The sequence below is a fragment of the Idiotropiscis lumnitzeri genome, chromosome 8, assembly GCF_059441095.1.
Source record: "Idiotropiscis lumnitzeri isolate Australia: NSW breed Sydney's pygmy pipehorse chromosome 8, RoL_Ilum_1.0, whole genome shotgun sequence".
NCBI lineage: Eukaryota > Metazoa > Chordata > Actinopteri > Syngnathiformes > Syngnathidae > Idiotropiscis > Idiotropiscis lumnitzeri.
The window spans coordinates 8,957,525-8,981,805 of NC_142398.1; the positions used below are offsets into that span (position 1 = coordinate 8,957,525).

The window sequence follows — 24,281 nt, forward strand, 5'->3', positions numbered from 1 at the left end:
TATTTGTCCCTCTCTTGTTCCAAACCTATTTCAGCTGATTTGGGGTACACATTTGATTTGTCGCGAACCAATTACTGTTAAATAAAGGTTGTAACCAGTGCTATAATATTTAATATCAATGTAATAAAATAACCACGGCTTGTTTATCCTGCTAAACGTAATCTTAAAGTCAGTAAATGAAAATGGGAGTGAATGTAATTATGAAAATTTAATAATTAAATAAACTAGCTGTAGATTTGAATTAAAACGGATGCAGTATCTTTTATTTCAAATGTACGTGTTATTGGATGGGTTTCATGTGCTCCCCACGACTATTTTTAATTTTGAAATTATTTATTACAGCGGCACGGTGGACGAATGCTTAGCACGATGGCCTCACAGTGAGAGACAGCATCGGGCGTGGGTTCGATCCCGGCTCCGGCCATCCTATGTGGAGTTTGCATGTTCTCCCCGTGCTTGCGTGGGTTTCCTCCGGGTACTCCGGTTTCCTCCCACATTCCAAAAACATGCATGGCAGGCCGATTGAACACTCTAAATTGCCCCTAGGTATGAGTGTGAGCGTGGATGGTTGTTCGTCTCTGTGTGCCCTGCGATTGGCTGGCAACCAGTTCAGGGTGTCCCCCGCCTACTGCCCGAAGATAGCTGGGATAAGCTCCAGCACCCCCCGCGACCCTAGTGAGGACAAGCGGTAAAGATGATGGATGGATGGATTATTCATTACGTCCTGAATACCACTCCGTCCCTTAGGTGGCAGCAATAGGCAACTGAGTCCAAACATGCTTATTCGCAAAGAGCGAATAGTGACGAAGAAGAAAATGGGCCAATAGAAATGCGGCTGTTTCTGTTTTGAATCAATCGCGCTTGTTGACGGATTAACGGAATGTCGGACTAGTTTTCTCTAAACATTTTTATTAATGTCGTAAGACATTTATTCGGCATTATTTAAAGCTTTGACCATTTGTCGACTCCCTCCCGACAACTTTATAGAAACGGTAGGTTCAACGATCGCGCTGATTTCAAATTACAGGCATGTCAAGCAATGTCTGTAGGTAGGATTCTCTTACGTATTTATTTTTATTTTATTTTATTGAAGTATTGAAGCAGTGTCCCATGCTTGCTGTTACTAGCTGTTTTGCAGCACTCCAACGATGTCAAGTGGACGCTTGGAAGGCTCGGTAAGAGTATAAATATTTTTTGCCTCACTGTTGTATCGTCATACTTGCAAGTACTGTTAATTAATAACAATAGTTGCTATTTTGATTTGGATGATTATTTAGCATTCCAGAAGATGTGAGCCGCGCCCTCCCTTGAGAAGTGTGGAGAATGAAAAGCAGCATCTGTCGACTCCACTAAGACGCAAGTCCAAGACACGGTTGAACGTAGAAAAGGTACCTGTTTCTGTTTAAGCACACTAAAAACATGTGTTACTTTTAGAATTGGAAAATGCAGAACAGTGCACTGAAAAATACGGTGATTACTATTCAGATAATAACGTTTTTATTTTTACTGTACCCAAAAGAATGTGTATAAAATATTTGACCATAAAGGAATTCAAATGAAACCCCCAAAATATTTATTATGTGAGTAATTGTGTTTTTCGAACCTAATAAAATTAATATACAGTAAATTCAAATAGTCTTATTTAAAACGTATTTTGAAGGTACAGGTTTTTGGCCCAATGCCCGCGATCTACATTCATTATTACAAATTATTGTACAGTACTACAATTGAATTTAAAACTAGTATTAAATATTAGGAATATTTATTTTTTGTAATAAAAAATCTAAAATACAATTATTTGTGTGTTCTTTGTTTCTCGTTTTGACCAACAGGAGGATGTTTTTCTTGGCCTGTGCTCTCCTCCACCAGCCAATGTGAAACAAACCATCGAAATGGCTGCTTTTGGACTTACTGATGTCACATTTAAATCCTTCATTTGCTCTGGTGGTGAAGTTGTGATTTCAGAAGAGCCTTCACTGTGCGCAGAAGACAACATTATCTTGCCTCATGACCAAACTGTTGGCCATGCTTGTGAAAAAGAGGAAATGGGGACCAATGAGACCTGCAGCATACACATGGAACATCCTTACTCTCACACTGGTGCGATGGATGTCACTGGGAAGTTTTTTGCGTGTGACAGCAGTGAGGTGGAAGTTTCAACTTCCTCCAGGCAACCGGATGAAACCATTCCTCTTGTAATAGACGGTGAACATGTGGATCATCCCTACTACTGTCAAGGTGAAGGCGCTCCTAGTGCAGTTTGTGATGTGATATTCAGGTCATTCACCTGTGCTGGGGGTGAGGTGGAAATTCCCAATGTCAGTGAAATTATAGATGAGACAGTTCCTCTTCAAACAGAGCAAATGGCTACCGGACATTCAGAGCTGAGCATTTTACATGCTGATGAGCAGCTCTGCAGCGATCACCTTGAACATCCGTACTGCCATGTTGGGACCTGTGTGGACACCTTTGGACAAGAGGGTGCCATGTTGAGTGTTTTTGTGGCTGAAAACTCCCAGTTGCCCCATAATGAATCTCTTACAGTGGATCACATTCAAAGTCAAATTGACGATGTCGTCGTTACTCTTAAAAAAGCATCAGAAAAGACTTTGTCTCATAATTTAGTTCCTTTCAAAGTTGAAGATGATTTTGATGGCATTCCTGTAGTCAATAAAATGTTAAATGACACACTCTCTCTTCCATCAGAGCAAATTGCAAGTGGTCATTCCGATCCACAAATTTTACCTGGTGCTGTACAGCACTGTGGTGATGATTTAAGCTGTCATTTTGAGAAGAATCCTCTGGATTCACTCATCCAGACAAAAATGGACAATTGCGGGCAAGTTGCCAGTATTCCAGAAGGACAAACTGGTGACTCAGAATTCCGAACCAAGAACCAAAGTCTCTCAATGGATCCCATCCAAAGGAACCAAAATGATGACAATGTTTTAGAGGCTTCTACACCATCTTTGGAAAAGACGTTGGCTCCTGAGTCAATTTATTTAAGAGTCTGTGATACATCAGAGTGGCTTGAAAATGGCAAGATGCTCCCTGAGGAGCAGCCGAATCTGGAATCTAGCCAGTCCAGTGATGCCAAGGACAGCGCACTTGGTTTGTCTGACAACAGACCGCATGTTCCATCACCTGTGGACAAACCTCTCGCAGAGACCATGCCCACCGTTTTTAAAGTGCTTTCAGAGTGCCCCGCTGTCGTGTCGGCTCTTCAGCTCATCAGTCCAGTTCGAAGGGCATCCCTCTCCCTCATAAAAGCTCGGAAGGATCCTGGTGACAACTGCGAGAAGAACGTGTTTTCGCCGGACGGTACAGAGCAGGCAGCTTTGTGGACGGACCACTTCGAGAGCCCAATGCCTCGTCCCCTCTTCAACTCCACCACTCTGTGCAACAAGCTCCAGCTGGAAGCTCCTCGGTCAGAGGATTTGTGTAGGAAGATTCAGGGGTCAGAACCTCTCAGTGGACCTATTATTCCGAACGGTCCGCTCCAGGTGCAGCTGCGGCAAATGGCAGAGTTTCTCATCCTGGCTTCGGGAAAGATGGATTTTGTTGCACCTCCTGCTCCTCCTGGAAGCGCGACTCCTCCTGCAAAGTGCTGCAGCGTTGGTGTGGGCGTCAGCCCCGTGAAAAGGTTGGATCGGAGCCTTAATACGTCGGGAGAGTTTGAGAGAAAGAGGGATTTCTCCAGCATGGATGCCTGTACGCTCACGGATCCTCTTCCTCTACTCTGGAAGTAAGTGCTAGAAATTTGTGAAAATGCTCAGATTTTGGAGGAAAAAGTGTTGCCAGTCCTGGAAAGAGGTAAGGTGAGTTGCTTTGCGTTCACTGGCACCAAATATCTCAAATTACTTCTTGCAAACAAAAAAAATATATATCTTCAGTCGAATAATGGCTCTTATCTCAAAACTTGGCATTTGTCTCACAAAGCACCTCTGTATTAATTATGAGTTAAAGTTATCAAGGCTAGTCAAACTAGTTGTATAGTCCTTAATCCCAAAGGCGTCTCTAAGGGCTTCATAGGCCCACAGTGTCACAATATTTGTGACATCCCCTGATCTTAACCCCCATCAAATTATCAATTTGACATTTTTCTTAAGTCATTTTCCATTTTCATTTAGAAATAAATTGGATCATTTGGAATTTTTGCTATTACTACTACTACTATTTTGACTGTGTGGAATATTTTTTTCCAAGGAAATAATTTTTGGTGACTTGTGCGGGAAACTGAACTTGACCCTTTACTCTAACTTGTCTTGCCTGTTTGTGTGCATGGGCAGCTGCCCCCCAGGAAACTTGGATTGCGTGCCAAGAGAGGAGCTCGAGCAGAGGCTGATGTCAAGCATGGTCATGGTGGAGGCCTTGGTGCAGCAGCTGGCCCTGGCCCGGGCGGTGCGAGCCCCCTCTGTGGGCCCGCCGCCCTCTGAGCTGCGAAACAAGCTGGTGCAGACGGACCACACTGAGCTCAACCAGGTGAATGACTTGATGTGGAAATATAGAGATCAGAAATGAAATCATTGTTTAATATATTGCTTTTTCGTCACTTAGACAACAATGTACAGGGACTTGTATATGGAGGCTTTGAACAGGATTGGCGACTTGGAGCAAGATGGACGGTCACTACAGGAACTCGCCCAGTGTATGCAGGGAATGCGTGTGACTATGGTGAGACTCGGTGCCGCCCCCCCTTTTTTTTTTTTTTTTTTTTAATGTGGTAGGCAGATTCTTCTTTTCAACACAAGGTTCCAATAAATGCTTGAAAATGTTGGCATTGTAGTGGTTCTCAACGTTTCCCAGTCGATAAAATATTACTATTTCAGTCCCGGCAAATAGCATTTGAATTGTTTGCTCATTAGATGAAGAAATTTGTACATATACCTGGTGTTGTCCTGTAATTTCTTCTTGAAACCTATTTGCGTTAATATACTCTCCAGCAGTACATAGATTAATTTGTCGTAATTTAAAACACTCCTATCTCAAATCATCTTCGACATTCAAATGAATGGAAATACCATTGAGCCGTTTTTTTATTGAAAAAATTAGCACTTTATGAGATGTTACTTAGTTAAATTAATGTAGTCATTAAATACTCTATAAAGAATTAATCAATCATCATGATAAGCAGATCATATAATGGACAATTCATTGTGGCACCTTCTGGTGTGTCTAACTTGACCACCGGGGGGCAGTATAATCCACCCATTAAGTCACAGACAAATGAATTTCCTAACTACTGTAAAAGCTGCTTTGGTTTCCTTCTTTTTTCTCTTCTGATATCCTGAACAAAATAGTCTTAACTTTTGGTGTTTTCCATTGTTTCTTATTGTGATATTTCAAATGCAATGTCGATTTAAAAAAAACAAAAAAAAAAAACAAAAAAAAACTAAACAAATCTAAATCTAACCCAACAGACCTCTTTGACCGATGACACAGATGCAGCACTCACAGACATGAAGCAAGTGGAGGCACTCGTTAGAGAGGATCATCAAAGACTCGCTTCTCATGTAAGCCTTATCATAAATATCACTTTAGTCAAGGGGGAAAGTCACATTTTTGTTCATGAGGGGGGAAAAGCTGTTTTCAAGAAAGAGGCAATATTAAAATATTCAATTATTTTATGAATGAAATGCTTTTAATGAAGGTCATATTACAGCAAAGTTGTATACTTAAGTGGAAAAAGTTGGAATATTTCATGACGCATTTTTTTTTTTTTTTTTTTTTTTTTTAAGAAATAAAGCTGGTATCTCACTGAGCGGCGAACGCTTGCAAACAGCAAATGTTGAGTTTTCGTCAGGGTTCGTAAATAGTTGCTAAGATATTTGTTGACTGTTTGTAATTGTGCTAAATAAATTTTGAACATATTCCAAATATTGCATTCGACCGCTTAGTGAAATACTAGCGTAAGGTTGTATTATTATACCAGTTGTATTTTATGTAGAACATTTGTATTTTTTCAAGAAAATAATTTGTTTTTTCATTATGTTGGAATTCTTGAGAAAATAGTGTGATTTGTATCAAGCAGTATGGGCATATCACTTGATAAAGCATCACTTTATTTTTTTGAGATATTCCACCTTCTAAAAAAAATACAAAAACAAAACAAATGTACTGTACAAATTTCTCAAGTAAAACTATATAATACAATAATTTTTTTTATTGAGATTTTTTTTTTAATAAAGATTTTGTTCGCTAAATTGTAACAGGTGAGAATGATGAGGACAGGGTATGCAAAAAGGATGTACATTTACAATTCATTGTCTACAACATACAATACAGTCTGTGCCTTGTAAAACTACAATTAGTGCATGTTCTTCTTTTAGTACGGCGAGATGAAGTTGTTGTATACTAAGATGAAGGAAATGCAGCTGCGAATGATGCAAAAGGTCGACGAAGCCTTCCGGCACAGAGACGAGATGAAGACTCAGATGCAAGACGCTCAGACATCCAAGCAAGCTGTAAGCCTCAAAGATACAGTATTAATGCTCATTTGTCAATGGCACTATCAAAAAGGCGACCATTTGACCTATTTGTTTGTGCGTGCCCAGGCCTTCAACACTGTGGAGCAGCTGAGGATTCGCTGCGCCAGTGAAATGGCAGAGCTGCAGAGGAGCATCGGCTGTCAGCAGCAACTGCTGACTGCGCTCAATGCTACCTTCCCAGAGCAGGTGAAAGGAAAACCATGACGCAAACTCGCAACTGTCCATTGATCAACATGCTCTCTGAAGATGTCGCTTTAAACCGTGTGTATGCTCTACGCCACACAGGTTGCATTAAACAAGACCAACAGTGAAAGCCTGAACTCTGCTTCACATCTTCTGAGCCAAACCATGGAGGATCAGTCCAATTTGACGAAAGAAGTGGGTTGAATCTATTTGAGCAAATTTACTTCTTATCGCACTCGCTAGCTTGCTGTTTTATAATTCACCCCCGTCACACTTTAATGCTTGGATGTTTGAATGGACACCTGTAAAATAGACAAGAACAGTTTCAAAACAGCTTCTTAAACATCTGTATCTTTGTGTGCATTTATTGTTTGCATAGAGCAATTTGCAAATTTTAATTTTTTTTTTTTGTCCTAAAAACATTTTTATTCACAGAGTATACAGTGTGGCCCCAATATTCCTTTATAAAATATAAGGCTACTATTCGTGTACAAAAAAATAAACAAAAATTGAAATGACTCCTGACCCCTCCTGTCAAGACAGTTTTCCCCAAATAAAGCCCTGCTGAAAATGGAAAATAATTGCCAGAAATTCTTAATTTTTCTTCAAACATTCTATTTATTTGGTTAAAATTTAATTTGTTTACTTACCTCATTTCGAGTCAGCGAAGCGCTTTGGTTGTGTGTGCTTTTGGTAGTCCCAATGTATTAAAAGCACGGTTGATCTCTCCACCCCTGAATCTGCTGTGGCGTTGGTGGTCTGCCAACCAACCTCCTCATCCAACTGCTGCCACAGGTTATGTCAAAAAAGAACCAAAAAATCTAAATCAAATGAGTTAAAACATCAACTACTTCTCTAGCCATTTTGTGTCCCAACCTTGCTGGTTGAAGAACCGACAGAGGTCTATTTGTGAACTCCTTTTTAATTTTTCTTTCCCAAAATTCTCACCCTTGCACTGCCTCAGCATTGAGGAGGTGATTTTAATTGCTTATTGTTGTCATTGTTTTTATTACATAGTTGATTCAAACAAATGCAACTTTTACTTTGCAGAAAATAAAATTAATAATTTAAATCAGTTTGAATTCCGATAGATCCAAGCAAAACTGCGAGGAACAGGATAAAGGAAGGTAATAAAAACAAATTCCTTAAGATGAAAATGCTTGAAACGAACAATTGTACTTCAAAATATCTCTGATACTTTTGTCAGAGACGCATCCCGTTGACAGTTAATGGTTGCACTTCCTTATTAAGTTTCTGCCTCACTCACAGGAGAAACAGCAACAGTATCTGTGACTTTTTTTCTTTATGCAACACGATGGACACATGCGCCAAAGCAACGGTGTCGCCCGACCCATCACAAGCCCAAACTATTAGTCGTCGAACATATAGAAAGTCTAAATACCTAGGTCACTACTGACTCCTCCTCCCTACTTGATTGTTGTTGCAGTTGTTCACGGTCAGGAGCCTTGTGCAGAGGACCGCTCCCTTGCTGGTGAAACTGAACGAGAAGGCGGCGACCGCTCTGAGAGAAAGAGATGAGCACATGTCAGCGCGAGACCAAGCTCAAGAGGAGAGAAAGCAGGTCAGCCTGGAATGAGCAGAGGGAAAAAAAAATCACTTTTCTTTATTTTTCCACACAAGCTTTAAAACTGTCTCCCCGCCCCAGCATTTATTTGAATCAACAGAAGTGATGGAAATTGAAATGAGCATTTTTTCCACTTACAGAAAATAAGATGCACCGCTTGAGATAAAAAAAAAAAATGTGACAGTAATCACCCAGTCCCAGGCTGATGTAATGCTTTCTGATTGTTTTTACATACAGCTGGAAGAGGAGCTGAGAAGAGCCACATTAAGTGTCCAAACAGCTGAAGAACAAATTTGTGATTTGAGTCTGCAGGTTGACATTTTGGCCTCAGGTAAAATACACAATATTAGCAGCAGTGTAATGGGAAGCTCTGCCAAGTGAACCTTTTTATTTATTTGTGATTTTTTTTTTTAACCTCTATTCCCCCTGCCAGAAATGGGTGTGCTGCGTCATAAGCTAAAGGAGCACGAGGACCAGCGAGGCCAGCTGGAGAGGACCGTGACGGAAATGTCAGCCACCTTGTCCTCTACGACGGCAGCCCACACCTTCCTGGAGCACACCCTAGCCGAGGAGACGTCCAAGTACGTCCTACTATGACTCATCAGTGAATTACAGAAAAAAGAGCCTGAGCAACATGCGTTACAATCGTCGCGCTATTAACTCATTTGTGAGGCGTATATTTGTTCATGTGGCATGAGATTTCACCCTCACTTAAACTGTACTTGCTGTTCTTCTTGTGATTATTTTATAATTATGGCCTAGTGTTTTTTAAGGCAAACATTTACTATAAATTCAAGTATAGGTTAATATTTTGGGGTGTCTGAAAGGGATTATTTGGATTGATGTAATTTTCTACCGGAAATAGTGCTTTGTTTTTTGTACAAATCACTTTTAGTCAGACCTTTTTCACTCAAATTAATAACCAAATCTGAGTACACAGCTTGGACACCCATTTTTTTTACTTTGTACAGTCCCATGGTAGGAACCGCACTCATAAATTGAGGACTCCTTGGTAGACTAGAATAACCAAACTGGAACTCCCCCGGTGGACATTACACTGTACTGCACTTTTATGATTGATTTACAAATGCAATTGCACCCAAGATTGATTACAAATGCTGCTGTCGCAGGTTGCAGCAGGCACAAAGAGACGCAAGCAAGGCCAAGGAAACAACAGAACAGTAAGTTATGTCTCAAAACGTTTTTACTGGCTTTGTTGAAATTCAGGGATTCTGCAGTGTTCTGTTTTAAATGCCTGCAATTTGTTGTGCGCAGATTGGTGTCATCACTGTCCCATGCGGAGGAGTGGGCAGACGAGCTCAGACGTAATCTGGCCGAAAGAGAGGAGGCCTTAAATCAGCTGCAGGTGCTCACGCACTCGCAGAGCTCACAAATCCAGCAACTGAGAGACGTCTCCGCTCAGCTCAGCACCGCAGTGGAGATGAACGAGGTGGGCTTGAGCCACTGTTTACAGAATCTAAAATCATCACTTGTAAGGAAACCAAATAAACTACATACCTCTCAGTAAAAACCCACTCCCAAAAAAAAAATCCCCAAAAACTACATTTGTCAACCATTACAATTCCATTATCAAAAAAGTAAAATATTAAAACAAGAAAATAGCAGAGCTGGGCATTCGTCAGTGCTTTAGTCCGTCTGAGTATTTCAGGCCGCCTAGTCAGTCTGAGTCAGCAAAACTACACTGAGAAGAGATTTGCAAAATTTTGTATTATATAATGCTTAAATGGGTGGAACAAATAATAAAAGAATCTTGATAACGTGGGATTGGCCGGACTGAAAAACAAACAAACAAACAAACGTGCTCTAGGCATGTGAACCAACCATACTTTTACGTGTGCGACGGGGGTGTATTCGGTTAGTTCACGCAATTTACAATGTGCTTTGTTTGGGTTTCAGTTCCTTCAGGCGGAGAACGAGGTGGCCCGGGAGCAGCTTGCTGATAGCGAGAACATGCTCAGGGTTCTCCACGAAAGGAACATCCAATGTGAAGACTTGAAGGCAGACCTCTTCCATCTACAGTGAGTCTTCTGTTTGCGCCACAGTTATCGAATTACAGTTTTGCTCAAATTACTGGCCTCCAGTCCATAAAAAGCAAAAGTTCATAACTTGAAGAATCCATAAATTGGGACCCCTCATACAGTATGTAGGGCTGAACAATTCTTTCAAATCAACAACACAAAGTAGTAGAATGCAATTTTCAAACAACTATGCTTCATTTCAGTCTGTCTGTAGTCTTTGCTTTTGATTTGTTTATATATTTACATGCTTAATAAATGCAGTGAATATTTTTACATATAGTTTTATGAAGTAATAAAGCCACAGATTTACTTACTCTTGTAATATGGTTTTGATTTACTAAGCCGCATCGGTTTAAGCCACACTTGTTTGGGGGAATTTTGTGAAGTTGTCAGAGTGACTGCTTAAAAAGACTGCAAGTTAGTGTTTTGTAAATCAGCAACTCTAATCAGATTAATTTATGGTTCATTTGCCTTTATTTTAGCGCAAGCCTAACCTATGGTATAAATTTGAAATTGTTTATTGTAATACAACTTCATTTATTACTTGGCTTTGTTTTTTTTGTTTTTGTTTTTTTAAATGAATGGAATGAAAAAATATAATAATAAAAAAACATGTCATCGTATTTTAAGTTGCCATCACAATATTGAAGGGGGGGATAATTTTATTAGTTTATTTTCCCAAATTATTCAACCCCACTCATGACATTTGTGGTGTGCTGACAACTTATCTGCGTGTATGCAGGCAAGAGCGGAGGAGTGTCCAGGAGGAGCTGGAGGCCGCACAGGCGAAAGCCAGCACAGCCCACCTCAAGCAGGCCGAGGAGCTCGCTCAGGCCGTCACGGAAATTACCTTGCTGCACCACACACTGCGAGGGGTGACCAACGAGCTACATGATGTGCTCGGCAGCGAGGTAAATAGCCGAGCTAAGCGCATTCTTCACTTTGTTCATCTTTACATTGTGATGCATGAAACGATTGGTGCACATTTTCCAGAAGCCAAAACCGAAGAATTCACAACCAGCGCTCAAAGTGGAGCATCGGCACCCGTCCGGCTCTTTTGTAGACAGCATCATGGTTGCTCTAAGTACGGAGCAGAAGGAGGAAGAGGAGGAAGAAACCAAGACTACAGATGGTAACATTAAGTCAGGGAGTGCTCAACTTACTCCCTTCATGGGCCACATCGACAGTCCCCAAATATGTGTTGAATTTCAGGAAAGTAAACTGTGGAATTATGGAAATGATATTTAAGCAGAAATGCAGTTTACTTCATCAGACAGACACTTTATGCAAAATTAATCCAATCAAGAAGCATGACATTTCAACACATTTATTGTAGGTAAACGTTCTTTCATGGAAGAAAAAAAAATATTTTGTTAAACTGAGTTAAAAAAAAAATCGACCTGACACAACCTGTTTTAAAAATTCATAATGTACTTTGACATCACAGTCAAAAAAGTCAAATGGTTCGAATATATTATCCCCCATCCAAAATGTGTGCGTGTGTGTGGAGCCCGACCTAAGTTGACATTTTGTCTCTTAAGTCTCCACAGACTCGCCAAGAGACAGCATATTCAGCAAGAACAGTGCCTTCACACGCGTGCCGGTCACCCCAAAAAAGAAGCTCATGGCGCAGGAGCTCAAAGAAGATGAAAAGGACGAGCCGAGCGGCGTGCTCGAGGTGGTGGCTTACCTGAGCAACACGCTCACAGAGCTGGTCGGCACCCTCGAGTCTGTGCAGCGGCACAAAGACGCTCGGGCGGAGGAACTGCAACAGTCCGTGTAAGTAGACAAAGTCAAACCACCTTACTTGTTGTAGGCCTTTCCACTAGGGAGAAAGTCAACAATCAATTCATTGCTCTTTGTAAAATATTTTTATAGGGATGTGTGGATCTCACTTTAAAGGTTCTGAACCCCGCGGTACATTTTTGGCAAGGGAAAGTGAGTAATGTTAACGCACCTTTTTCGGGGAGGTTCAATGCCATCATGTTAGAATTTTGAAAATGTTCACTTTTTCTTTAAAATAATGATAAAATTTGGACTATTCAGGGTATCAGGTTTAAAAAGAGGCCTTCAAGTATGATATACTGTACATGTAATTTGAAACAACAGATTTGCATTGTATCACTGACATGGCCGGCAACTTGCTTTTTGTAGTTTGTCAAACTTTTGAAACTTGCAGTTTCCCAACAAACTTACAAACGTTTTGATTTCCAAAAGAAAAAATAAAATGAGAAGAGAAGTATTTTATTTTCATTTTATTGTATAGATTATTCTAGAATGGGGGGAAAATTGAAAACACTTGCAAGTAGCATGCGGGCAACAAACAACCATGGCCGCGCCACATCAAGGCACATCCACACACACAAATGTACTACAGCGTGTGTGCTTGTGACTTTTGTCTCCATTACAGTTTATACCTTTTCATCTCCTTTTTAGTTTTTGTTTCTGTGCATTTCATTGATCAAATACTGATACGCTTTCTTCCAGCTGTAGCCTGGAGATGGCGCTGCAGGACACAAACAGCAAGCACAGGGCAGAGGTGTCAGAGCTGAACCGTCAGCTTAGTCGCATGCACCACCAAGCAGAGCCCCGAGACCAGGCATTGCAGCAGCAAGCTCAGGTTGGAGGCGCTGCTTCTTCTTTTCACGGTGCATCCAGAAAGCATTCACAGGACCTTGAATTAACAATTGACAGGCCCGTGGTGCTTGCTTGTTTGAGTGCAACGAACTGATTGTTTATTTTTTTTTATGACAGGACTCAAAGATGATAACAAAGCTGATGAATGATGTCTCCGAGGCCCAGGAGCTGATGACAAAACACAAGATCGATTATAACGTAAGAACCCTAAACTATCTCTTATAGGGAATTAGGTTACATTTTTAACATGCTTTTCGTTTACCCCCCCAACAGGAGTTGCGTAAGGAGATGACGGAGCTGCGTCGTTCTCTCCAACAGAGTGAAACAGAAGTTCAAATCCTGCGCGCCGAACTTCGGAAAGCTGACGCACAAACGGCCGGCGAGGTCGATGTGAAGGAAGAGAAACTCCTTTTATTAAGAGAGGTATGACCCCGTTGGCCTTCTTGGGATGTGTAGGCATCGACATGTTGCCATGGTCCCCTAGTGTGCCGCGGGATATAATCAGGGGTGCCCTGGGAAATTATGCAATTCTTCTTTAGCTAACTAGCAACTTATAGCTACCTCCCAAAAATGCATCTTCAGCTCACAATATCTGAAAGCAGAGATAGAATAGATAGTCCAGTCAACTTGTTGCCTTCCACACAACAAAATAAGTCATTGCTTCCTGTGAGTGTATAAGCTTTGTTTTCAATAAAGCAGGCCCAAATTTCAAACGGAGTAAGTCAGTTGGTTGAGACAAACTCTTTGTTCTTTCTGTTGTCCAGTATTTTAATTTCCTTTTTGCTTCGGTAAAATGTGTGCCTTGATTCTGTAAAACTGCTTGGAGCGATTACATATGTTATGTTCTGCTGAAACCAAGGTTGAACTAAAATTGTATATGCTGAAAATGAGTTTGTATGCTGAGAAAATTCCATTTTCTATTTTCTCATATATTACTATTTTTATAAAATTAGCTGTACCTGTACCCCTCTCCTTCATCTCCTACGCAGGTGAAGCGATTGAAGATGAGCCTTCAGGAGATGGAGCAGACCAGAGGGAAATTGCTTGAACGGGCAAAGCGACATGTAAGTGGACGACACGTGTACACGCAAAATAGCGCACAAAGGGTTCCGTGTTCACTGTGTGTCATCTCCTTGCTGCAGCAACAAATCCAGCAGATGAACCAGCAGAAGTGCGAGAACGAGGTGCACATGTTGAACAACATAATCAATAAAGTCAGAGAGGTACGTGCTCTTCGTCTGTCGCTTACTAACACATCAGCGCTGTCATTGTTTGTCACAGATTTGTATTTGTTCCTTTTCCTTGTAGACGTTGTTGTCGTTGCCCGAGGTGGTGAAGAAGTGTGAGCAGCTCCAGCAACTTTTAGAATATTTAGGCTGACATTTTTTGTTTTTACTTTTTATATTCATGAAGTAGAGTATGTTTACATGTTCTGCCGTTTCTGTCTCGAATGTTTTTATACACTCACTGTGTTTATTTAGGCACTTTTTGTGTCGTAATTTTTAATGTAAATAAATACCTACATTTGAACTAATAAGTAATCCATGTGGCATTTTATTGGTCTGTTGTATTTTGTACGTAGGTTTGTTTTGGTATAGTTAGACAAAATGTGAATAAGCACAGTTTTTTTTCAAGGGATACACATTTTAGATTGGTAGTTAATTTATTTTGAATCAAACTGCAGTTAAAATCAGTAGTGGCAGTGCCAATTCTGATTAAAATCTACATTTAGAAAAAAAAAATTACAATTAAAAATGCCATCATCCAGTCTACTTTACTCTTTCCAAGAATAAATTTGTATTGTTGGGCAAACATTTTGTAATTTTATTTTGTAATTTATTTATTTTTATAACCTACAAAGTGTATCAGAAAAGTTCCAGGACTGATGTTTTGTAATGTTGCAGTATGATAAAGTTGAATGAGGAAAGAATCACATTTCAACAAGCATGTCTCAAAAATTACACTCATACTGGACACCTTTATTCTGTAAAAATGGGACTTGATTCCTGCTATAATACACCTTGTTTCAAGAAACATTTATGCAGTGATATCAGATTTTATGTGATGATATGCCATTCATATCCGATGTGGGCCAACACTGAGGTACGGACGAGGATTTGATGTGTTTATTTTATTGGCACACCCGTATGCACTTTTTAAAATGTCAAATTTTCCTACTAATTCTTTTTGCAGGCCTCGATCTACAGCTCGTGGACCCCTGAGGGTCTGAAAAACACATTTTGAGAACATCCAAGTTATGTATTCCGTGCATTTGTCAGCCCCACCACTTACGAACTGTAAGATTCCGCTGCACTCCACTTTTGGAACATCACAGTTCAGCCCTGTCTGTCACTACGGCTTCTTTCCGAGGCACGTAATCACGAATGTCACGCAAATGACACGCTTACTTTCAGGTCTCATCTTGTCTGGGTTGAGACATAGCTACTGACACTGTTACTGCTCAACCCTTTCCTCCAAGGCTGAATTATCGCCTTACAAATCATTGCATCGCTTGAGCACATTTACCATCGACAAGCTTAAATGTTGAGGTGGGTCAAAAAAAGAAAAGAAAAGAAGCCTGGCTTCAAAAGGAGCAGAGGAAGCATTGCGGGCAACAAAAATGCACCATATGACGCCTTTTGGAGAAATCCAGTTTAATTGAGATGTTTTACTCTTAAAGAAATGTCTTATACAATTTCAAAAATAATATATATTTTTTTGCAACACCAAACATGCGAAGTTCTTCATACAAGCTACTTATTGCAAAGCCTTTGACCGTCAAACCCAATAATTTAGCAAAAAACAAAACAAAACACATTCATCTTGAAGCAATCCGAAGGACATTGTTTAGAATGTTCATTTTCTTTCTTTTTTTTTTTTTTTTTAACGTTCAAGCCATTTTGACTGTTGAATGACTGTAGGTTGTATTTTCCGGGCTTTATTCAAAAGGAAACGTTTAGAATACATGATTCTGGTCTTTAAACTAGCCAAAAATGGCAATGCTTCAGAAAAGCTCACACATTTGTTCTGAACGAAAATGTTCAATTGGAAAATCAAATGTTGGTCCCATTTATCTGAACTAAAACTAAGATGATTCTTTATGTTCAGATTCAATTTTGGATTTCTGGCTTTTATTATTTGACCACTTGGTGACGCTATTTTCCACATTCAAAGCCTGTAGCATAAATTTAGCCCTTTTGCTGTTTTCCGACTGAAATGATAAGCGTCTGTTGGATAGTACGTTTTGTTGACTCTGCATAATTCCATTTTGACAGTGTATTAATTTATAAAAAACAAAACAAAACAAAAGTAGTTTCTGTACCTTTTAAATTTTAAACAAAAAAAAGGCTAAAACTACACAAGAAATTACATATTTGCTTTCTATGACAAAAATGTCCATTAGAAATGCTTTTTTATAATCCCACATTTATTTTATGAAGATACTCGCGCACAATGCTTTAACATTTGAATTTGGACTGATAGAGTTTAATGACACTACGGTTTGTATCATCCAATGCATGCAGCAAAAATTTGACACCTTTTTACCATTTTGATGATGAGCCTGTCCCTCTATCAACATTGGACAATGGTTTGTGCTTTGAAAAGAAAGTGTGTGGTTTAATATTTAATTTCTAACCTTATATTTCTTATCTCCAAGAAGTCCACACTCTACATTAAATCTAATTTAATCAAAAATTCTTTAAAAATATACTTTTGTGCTAAAGTAGTTTTAGACCAGCTAGTCATTTTAAGTAGAATGAAATTAACAGGACACTTGTGCCTCGGCACACATGTATAGTGTCTTAAAACAAACCAATTTAGTGATGTAAATATTTAATTTGGATTATTTAAAACATGCAGCTGAACATTATCCATTTTTAGTATGTATATATATATATATAATGTATATTTCTGGCAAAAAAACAAAGGGAAGTGGACAATATTTGTGTTTGGTGACAAACGAGGGAGGCTATTTAAATGGCCTCAAACAAAATCAAAACATGTCCATCAAGATGCTCACAAGCTGTTAAAGGTATCATTTACTCTTGCGTGCCACGAAAAAGATATTGTCATTGTAGCGCTCACTATAACCCAAAAAAGTTTTTCGGGTTAAGTTGATGAATCAATCACTCTGTCCTCAGGAATGCATGAAGCAATATCTGACAAGAGCGTCTGTCAATGGGTGTACTGGAGTATGACGTTAAACCGCGTCCTACTTGAATTAGAAGGTTGTTGCGTTACGAAGCCCCAGCTAATGTCTTAAAAAAAGTTCTTTGTGACTCAGTGCCGTAAAACTGTATTGGAGTTCAGAAAATAAACGTATTGCCATATGGATAAATCTTGGAGAATCCAAGTCTAGGCCCACGGCTGAAACTGTGGTTGGTTTCAGGAAGGGCGCAGACTAGAAAACTTTAGCTACAACTGGAAATTATGAAATTGTGTTGTGTGTTTGTATAGAGCTTTTCTAGATTTGCAAAGAAACTCCTTCCAAATAAAATTGTAACAAATTTATATTCATGTCATCTCAATGACTAACGATAATTCAGTTACAGTCGGAAATACTCTGACTTGTTTTGGTTGTGAATGTATACGTGATTCTTCTGCTCCTCTGTAAAAGGGAAGATCTATTCGAGTGGGCTACAGGGCTGCACCACCCCCAAAAAAAATCCCCAAATCTTTGACCTTTTGCTTTACCATGCAGCTATTTAAATATTTACATTGATATAATTCCGTAGTCTATCTTCACCGACACAATAGCTTGTCAAATAAATAAAAAATGAAGAATGTCAAAAGGGGCCCTTGCATCCTTCGCTTTTTTTCCCGCTATATTTGTACATCTGGACACCGATGAATTCTGATATCCTAGTGCAGAATCTTGAAGGATCAAGGCGTGGGTGGTTTAGCGAGAAAAGGCGCCGGGAACAAAGTGTCTCTCAAGTAGTACCTTTACAGGGTGCTATATGCTGTTAGCTGTCAGATAGCAGACACAAACCTGTCCATGTTCCCAGAGTATGACGGGTGCCGCAGGTAGCCCCCTGCATTGGCGCTGTTGTACTGGGAGAAAGACCCCAGCTGTACTGGCGAGACTCTGCCGTAGGGGTCCGCCATCTCCCCTGAGGAGGCCAGGCGACTGGATGTGCCGTACACTTGGCTGTGTCCTTGTCCGTAAGGGCCCTGGGTGGGGGCATTGTGGTGATGCGGTTGACCGCTCGATCCGGAATAGGCGAATCCCGGGTGCACGGAGACGGTGGAGCGGGGTGGGACAGCCCCTGTGCACGTCTGACTCGGGAAACCTGGCGGTGCCAGACTACAGGGGCTGGAACCATTCGGGATCCCCTCAGTAGTGAAACTGCGGCCGGGCTGCTGCATCCCGTCTGGCCCTTGAGCTCCAAGCACGCCAGTTGGAGGTCCGATTATGTTGTTGATACTGAACATGCGAGTTTGAGCTGGGCTGAAGCTGGGTGGCGACGGGGAAGGGTAGTAGACCGAGGGAAGCTGCTGCCCGTAGGATGGGCTGAGGGTCATGTTTGGGTACACTGTGTTGGAGTAAGCCGCTGACCTCGAGATCGGGACCGGTGTGAAAACCGGATTCTCGTGCCCATACGAGGCATAGGTGCTCAGGTCGCATCGCTTGAAGCGTTTCCTGCGCCGCAGAAAACTGCCGCTCTCGAACATGTCCTCGGCATTTGGATCCAAGGCCCAGTAGTTGCCCTTCCCCGGGCGCCCTGGCTCCCGAGGAATCTTGATGAAGCAGTCATTGAGTGTCAAGTTGTGACGGATGGAGTTCTGCCACTTCTTTGAATTGTCCCGGTAGAAGGGGAAGCGCTCTGTGATGAACTTGTAGATGCCGCCCAACGTCAGCTTGCGGTCCGGAGAGTTGGCGATGGCCATGGAGATGAGGGCGATGTAGCTGTAGGGCGGCTTGCCTCGTTGCAGGGGTCTTTTCCTGCGTCGACCTCGGGGCTGATCCTCCGGAGGGTCGGGTGCCGCAGAGGATGCGTCCGCCGGAGGGTCTTTCTCTACTTTGACCACCGGCATTATCTTTGGCTCCTTGAGAAAACCTACAAACAACAAATCACAAGGTAAACCTACGGTCGACGAGTGCCTGGGTTCCAGTCCTAATGAAGTGATTTTTACAAGCTTGCGTAGCGTGAACATGACATGACAGGCTGACATTTTTGGCGGAGGGTTAAAATAATAAGATTGTGGCGTTAAACTGCTAAATAATTTGTTTAACTCACATTTCCATATGTAAGCAGATGACCATAGCTAACAGGATCTTGAGGAATAATCAAGAAAAACATCATTCTAACACCTTACATTGACTTTTTAACTTGTGACTAAAACCCGCCTTGTTGTGGGCTCCTTGAGAAGGCCTGCAAATGGAAAACAACGTAAAGGTGGACCTTCAAGTAGAAGCATGTTCCGATCTTTGATAGTCCCAGTTGGACAAAACAAGACACACCGTAGTCTAATGACAGCAACTCACAATCTATGTCCAAATCCAGCGCTTCTTCCGAAGGCGGTCAAACGAGTTGGGCTTTGCCGGTGGTGCGATCCTGGCTCATTCGAGCTCGTTCTCACCAACGTCTTCCGAGGTTAGGTGCAAGTGGCGCGCGGTGCGTCCTCCATGCGTGGCGTCTGAGGTGTGTTTGAAAGTGAGTCATGGTGCTGCCTGGGAGGCATTCGCTCCACAGTGAGTACCTGAGGGACCACACCCCCTTGTGCGAGCATCACATGCCTCCTTTGCTATTGTCTCCCTGCATGTTGATGGACATGTCGACATCAACAACTGATGTATGTGTATCTTGAAATGTCTCCCAGTGAGCCGTAAAAACTTGCCATGGTTTCCCATAGTTCGTTTATGCACCATCAAACAAAAAAATATTACATGCGTATTTCACCAAAACGCGACATAATTTGGTTTTCCGAAAGTCCACTAGTTTAATCTTTTCACTCGTTGCAAAACGCAATACACAACCTATCAGAATGAGCATCGATGTTGCGTTATCGGTAAATCATAAATCAACAATTTATATGTGAACTCAAACGGTAGCCTTGGTGCATTTGCCCGAATTAGCCGCACAATCCCCGTTTGAATTAACATGATGCGCAGTTTCATTCTTTGCATTCTATAAATCTTTTATTGTATTTTACGATATTTGACTTATTTAAAAAAAGAGCACACTCATTATACAATTTTTGTTAGTGTTTTTTGGAGTGCTGAGATGGATTGATGACATTTCCATTCATTTCAATTGGGACAGATGACTTGCGGTATGAATGTTTTGAGTTGCGTGTGTGGTCCTGAATGAATTCAACGTAATTTAAAGTCAAGGCACCACGGTGGTATGGGGGCTCCCTCTAGTGGTACTTGAAAGAATCACTGTCTTAGTACAGTATATTTATACTTACCTTTAAAATCCTACAACAGCTTAACAACAACATATTGGGACGTTCGATCCCTCTACGACCGCTGGTGTCAGAGTTTTGTCCAAATTCCTAACAATAATTCTGACTCGAATGCTGAGAAAGTTGGACCCTTTCACACCTTGTCAAAGTTTGATGACTGTGGGGAGAATTAAAAAGGTCCTGAAAAGTTATTTAGAAATAAAATGTGCCCGTGATTGACCAGATGAACACACCTGTCAGGATTCATGAAAAAGTCCATCCCATCAAATGGGATGGAGCAAAGCGGCAGTTTGATAATATTTAAAGGATTCGCCCATTTGTTGCTATTTGCAGCTTTAATTCCTCTTGGTATGCAAACTCCCCTGAAGTCAACCTCAGTTTCTTTTCCAAAATGGTCCTTGATGTTTGGAAGGCCGCGGGCCTAAACGTCCTCTTTAGCGGCGAGTTGCGCCGCGTGTTGTTGTGCCAGGCGGTTTGTCTTGTTTGCTTTGCCCCCGTGCTGAAACGTGGCAGATGCATTTGAGGGATGTAAATGTTTTGCGTTTTTCCAACCTGTGATTTCAGCATGCAAAATTCAGGCCACCGACTTATCCCGGTGATTGTTCCTTTATCATGGACTGTGGTTCAATAGCATCAAAAATGAGTTGAAGTCCATACAATGAATGCAATGACTTGGTCTTTGAGTTTGTATTTTTAAATCAACTTGCCATAAATAAATAAATAAATAAAAACCAATTTTTGGCATTATGGTGTTGAATTTTGAGGGGGGAAAAAGTTATTCCAATTTTGGAAACATACACATCTATGAATACATTTTTCACCAAAAAACAAGTAAGCATTTCAAAAATATATCATTTATCATTTCATTTTTGTAGTATTATGAATTTTTCTTAAAATCACATTGTGATTGTAATATTAGTTGCGTTTTCTTTAGTTTTGCTTGTTTCTTTCTTGTAATTTAACATTATTAACATTCGAGCATAAATTTATCATGTAATATTTTATTCTTGGAATATTAATGGTTTTCTTAATTTCTTTTACATTATTGTGTTTTGATTGTTTCTGCATTAAAACTCTGTTCTTGTAAAATTATGATTTTAGTGTGCAATTATTTGTTTTTATTGATTTTTTTATAGGTTAAAGAGGCTCAGTTTATCACAATTTATTTGTCATGCAAACCCTTCCAAAACCTGACATATTTTTCAATATCTTTTTGTTTCATAGGGAAAGTTTTTTTTCTCCATGTGCAAATACGTTCGTTTGATGTGCAAAGTGGATTTTCTTTGTCATCATGCCACAGTTTGAAACCGAAGTTTTATATACATGAATGAAAACCTGTACAGTACTTTCTTCCAATCATAACCCCCCCCTATTTCTGCTCTCCAATTGAATAATCTAGGAGTGCTAATTCGGTTTTTAAAAAGTCCAACTCAGTCAGATTAGGGAAAATTCTGTCATAGACAGTTAAGTAAAGATACATGATTTGTAGTGTAATATTAATTCTCTAACTAATTAAGTGAAATTTGATACCTAGTAGCATACGGGTTGGGAATCACCAGATTATGGCGTTTATATGCATTTTACAAAATTTGCTCTCAGTTATACTCTCAGAAAACACAACTTTGCGAAAGGAGAACACTCCTCGCACAATTCTACAAATAAATTTGAAGTCATCTAATTTTATTTATTTATTTTTGGTCAATCCTCGTTGATAATAAGTGAAAAACTCACATATGCTAAAAAGTTGCGTCAAAAATAACAACATTTTGGTCTTAAATAGACCGATCCACTACTTGGGCCATTTTAATCTATTTGAAACGATAATCAAATGTAGCTGTTGTTTTGTGCTATTTCGGTCTGTTTTGCACAAAACAACCCTAAAATATTGGTTAAGAATGGGAAAGAAAGATATCTCAAATTGATGTGATGGATCGATCCATTTTTTTTTTTACCTAAATTTAGTTATTTTTAACCCAACGGTTTTTAGGATATAAAAAAGAAAATTAAACAGTGGGTTGTTTTATACAAAGCGGCCTAATTTTGGAGGATTTTAATATTATAATAGTTAATATTAATCCCAAATAAAAAGAGAATTTATACATTGTATATTTAATTTTTGGGGTTGTTTAATATAAAACAACCTTTTTTTCGGGTTCTTTTGTGCATAACAACCTAGAAAGTTGTCAAATTGATCCAAGTAGGACATCTGTCCATTTTTGACCTGAATTGGAATATTTTTGACTCAACTGTTCATAGTATATAAATTAAAAGAGAATGAAACATTCTATATTCATGCACCAAAATGTACAACTGAACCATGTAAATCTTAATGGAAAATTAGCATAGATGTACGGTAAGCAAGATTTACGTTAGTTGGTTCTTTTCTTTAGTGCGTGTAAAAACGTACTGACTGAGTGCAGCTATTTGGGCCCAACAAGGATGGGCTTCAGTGCCTTAATCCTTAAAACAAACAGTGAAGAGATGGCCCCAATCACTCTCAACCTTAGGGCGAGCGCGTGCTAAGAGTCGAGCGACGGGGTTAGCTGCTGATGAACGTTTCAGTCGTGCAGCCCACAGGCCGCCCTGACAAGTATGTCGTCGTTGAAGTTCTGTCATTGTGATGTGCATTCAAATAATTTTAAGCAAGAAATGATGTCACAAATAGTACAGAAAAAGTTCATACTGTATTTGTGGAATTGTGTCTCTTGGTTGTTCTCTAATAAATCAAGATATACGTATATAAATTCTGAAAAAAGTAAACGTGCACATTTTTGCCATCCGGATTATAAACGCTCACGTGAAATTGTAGTTTGATTCTTGTAATATTAAAGGTAGAATTGTTTACCACATCTTACAACTTTGATCACATGGTTATAAGTGTCCTATGAAATCATCATCGCTCGTAATTATGAGTTGCGTTCAAGTCATATACATCTTTATTGTAATATTGATTTTTGTTTTTCTCATAAGATTAGGACTAGTAATTAGTTATTTAACTTTTATTATATTTGCATTTAATTTTCAAAACTTGTTATTTTTTTGTGTGTTATACATCCTAATTTAATCATTTAAATCTATATTTTTTGCATACTGTTCGAATTCCTTACAATATTTGTAATAAACATGCTCGTTAAGAATAAAACCACTTTTTTTTATTATGTCTACTACGTGACTGCATATTAATGTTTGTCATGGTGGCACCTGGAAGATTAAGTATTTTTTCTATCTGGTACTTGATGTAAATGTTTGAGAACCACAAGCGTTTGCATATAATAACCAATTGGTCAAATGTACACACAATTAACACCACAATAGTGCAGTCTAAACAACTCCAATTGAAAATTTCACACCAATAACAGGTTTCTGTTTCCTTAAGCCGCGTGTAAACATTTGGCATGTAGGTCCCTTGCCTGCAATAAGACGCGTTTGATTGTGTGCATACTTTGCCGTTTGACAGCCGTTTGACAGGCGTTTTTTTGCAGGCTGGCCTCACCCTTGGCCCTAAGACGGCTTCTTATGCTCGGTGGCAGCGAACAATTGAAGCTGACTCATTTCCCAGCCCGCTCTTGCTCATATTTGCCATAGTTTGCTCATGCATCGGCATCTGGCCACCGTACAATGTGTACACTTGATATTTGTCCATGATCCTCTTTATCTCCTGCTCTGTGCTGCCACATTAAAATATGAATTGGCACCACTGAAAGGTCAACAACAGCGTGTCCTTGTGCTATTTTCATATGATAAGTATGATAGATGTGCATTGTTATGCTTGTAAATGCATCATGCTTTGTCAGTTGTAAAATATTTGGATTTTTTTTTTCTCATCTAGAAAACTAAAATGCATTTTATTGCGCAGTATTATTGTATTTAAAAAAATGTCTATTCCTTAGAAGCGACAAAAACCAGTGCAATATAATAGTGGGAATTAAACATAAA

The 24,281-nt window shown here is 39.9% G+C and overlaps 2 protein-coding genes across 3 annotated transcripts; one reads left to right on the plus strand and one right to left on the minus strand.

Moving 5' to 3' along the window:
• Positions 1 to 817: 817 nt before the first annotated feature.
• Positions 818 to 14,469, plus strand: spag5 (sperm associated antigen 5). Of its 2 annotated transcripts, none has more exons than XM_088303735.1 (25): positions 818 to 992; positions 1,094 to 1,175; positions 1,278 to 1,388; positions 1,833 to 3,745; positions 4,290 to 4,482; positions 4,558 to 4,674; positions 5,421 to 5,513; positions 6,330 to 6,464; positions 6,555 to 6,674; positions 6,774 to 6,866; positions 8,119 to 8,253; positions 8,494 to 8,587; positions 8,690 to 8,837; positions 9,387 to 9,437; positions 9,532 to 9,706; positions 10,174 to 10,295; positions 11,038 to 11,206; positions 11,289 to 11,427; positions 11,846 to 12,074; positions 12,783 to 12,915; positions 13,050 to 13,130; positions 13,206 to 13,355; positions 13,922 to 13,996; positions 14,075 to 14,155; positions 14,241 to 14,469. In XM_088303735.1, the coding sequence occupies exons 2-25, from the start codon at positions 1,149 to 1,151 to the stop codon at positions 14,310 to 14,312; spliced, it is 4,656 nt and encodes a 1,551-aa protein (XP_088159861.1). In that variant the 5' UTR covers positions 818 to 992; positions 1,094 to 1,148; the 3' UTR covers positions 14,313 to 14,469. The 2 variants fall into 2 exon arrangements, with proteins under 2 accessions (XP_088159861.1, XP_088159860.1); XM_088303734.1 differs by having other exon boundaries at positions 819 to 992; positions 11,837 to 12,074.
• Positions 14,470 to 15,554: 1,085 nt separating this feature from the next.
• Positions 15,555 to 19,569, minus strand: foxe1 (forkhead box E1). The gene is made up of 2 exons (XM_088301820.1): positions 19,423 to 19,569; positions 15,555 to 18,994 (listed from the first exon to the last, which is right to left on the minus strand). The coding sequence occupies exon 2, from the start codon at positions 18,969 to 18,971 to the stop codon at positions 17,907 to 17,909; it is 1,065 nt and encodes a 354-aa protein (XP_088157946.1). The 5' UTR covers positions 18,972 to 18,994; positions 19,423 to 19,569; the 3' UTR covers positions 15,555 to 17,906.
• Positions 19,570 to 24,281: the final 4,712 nt, after the last annotated feature.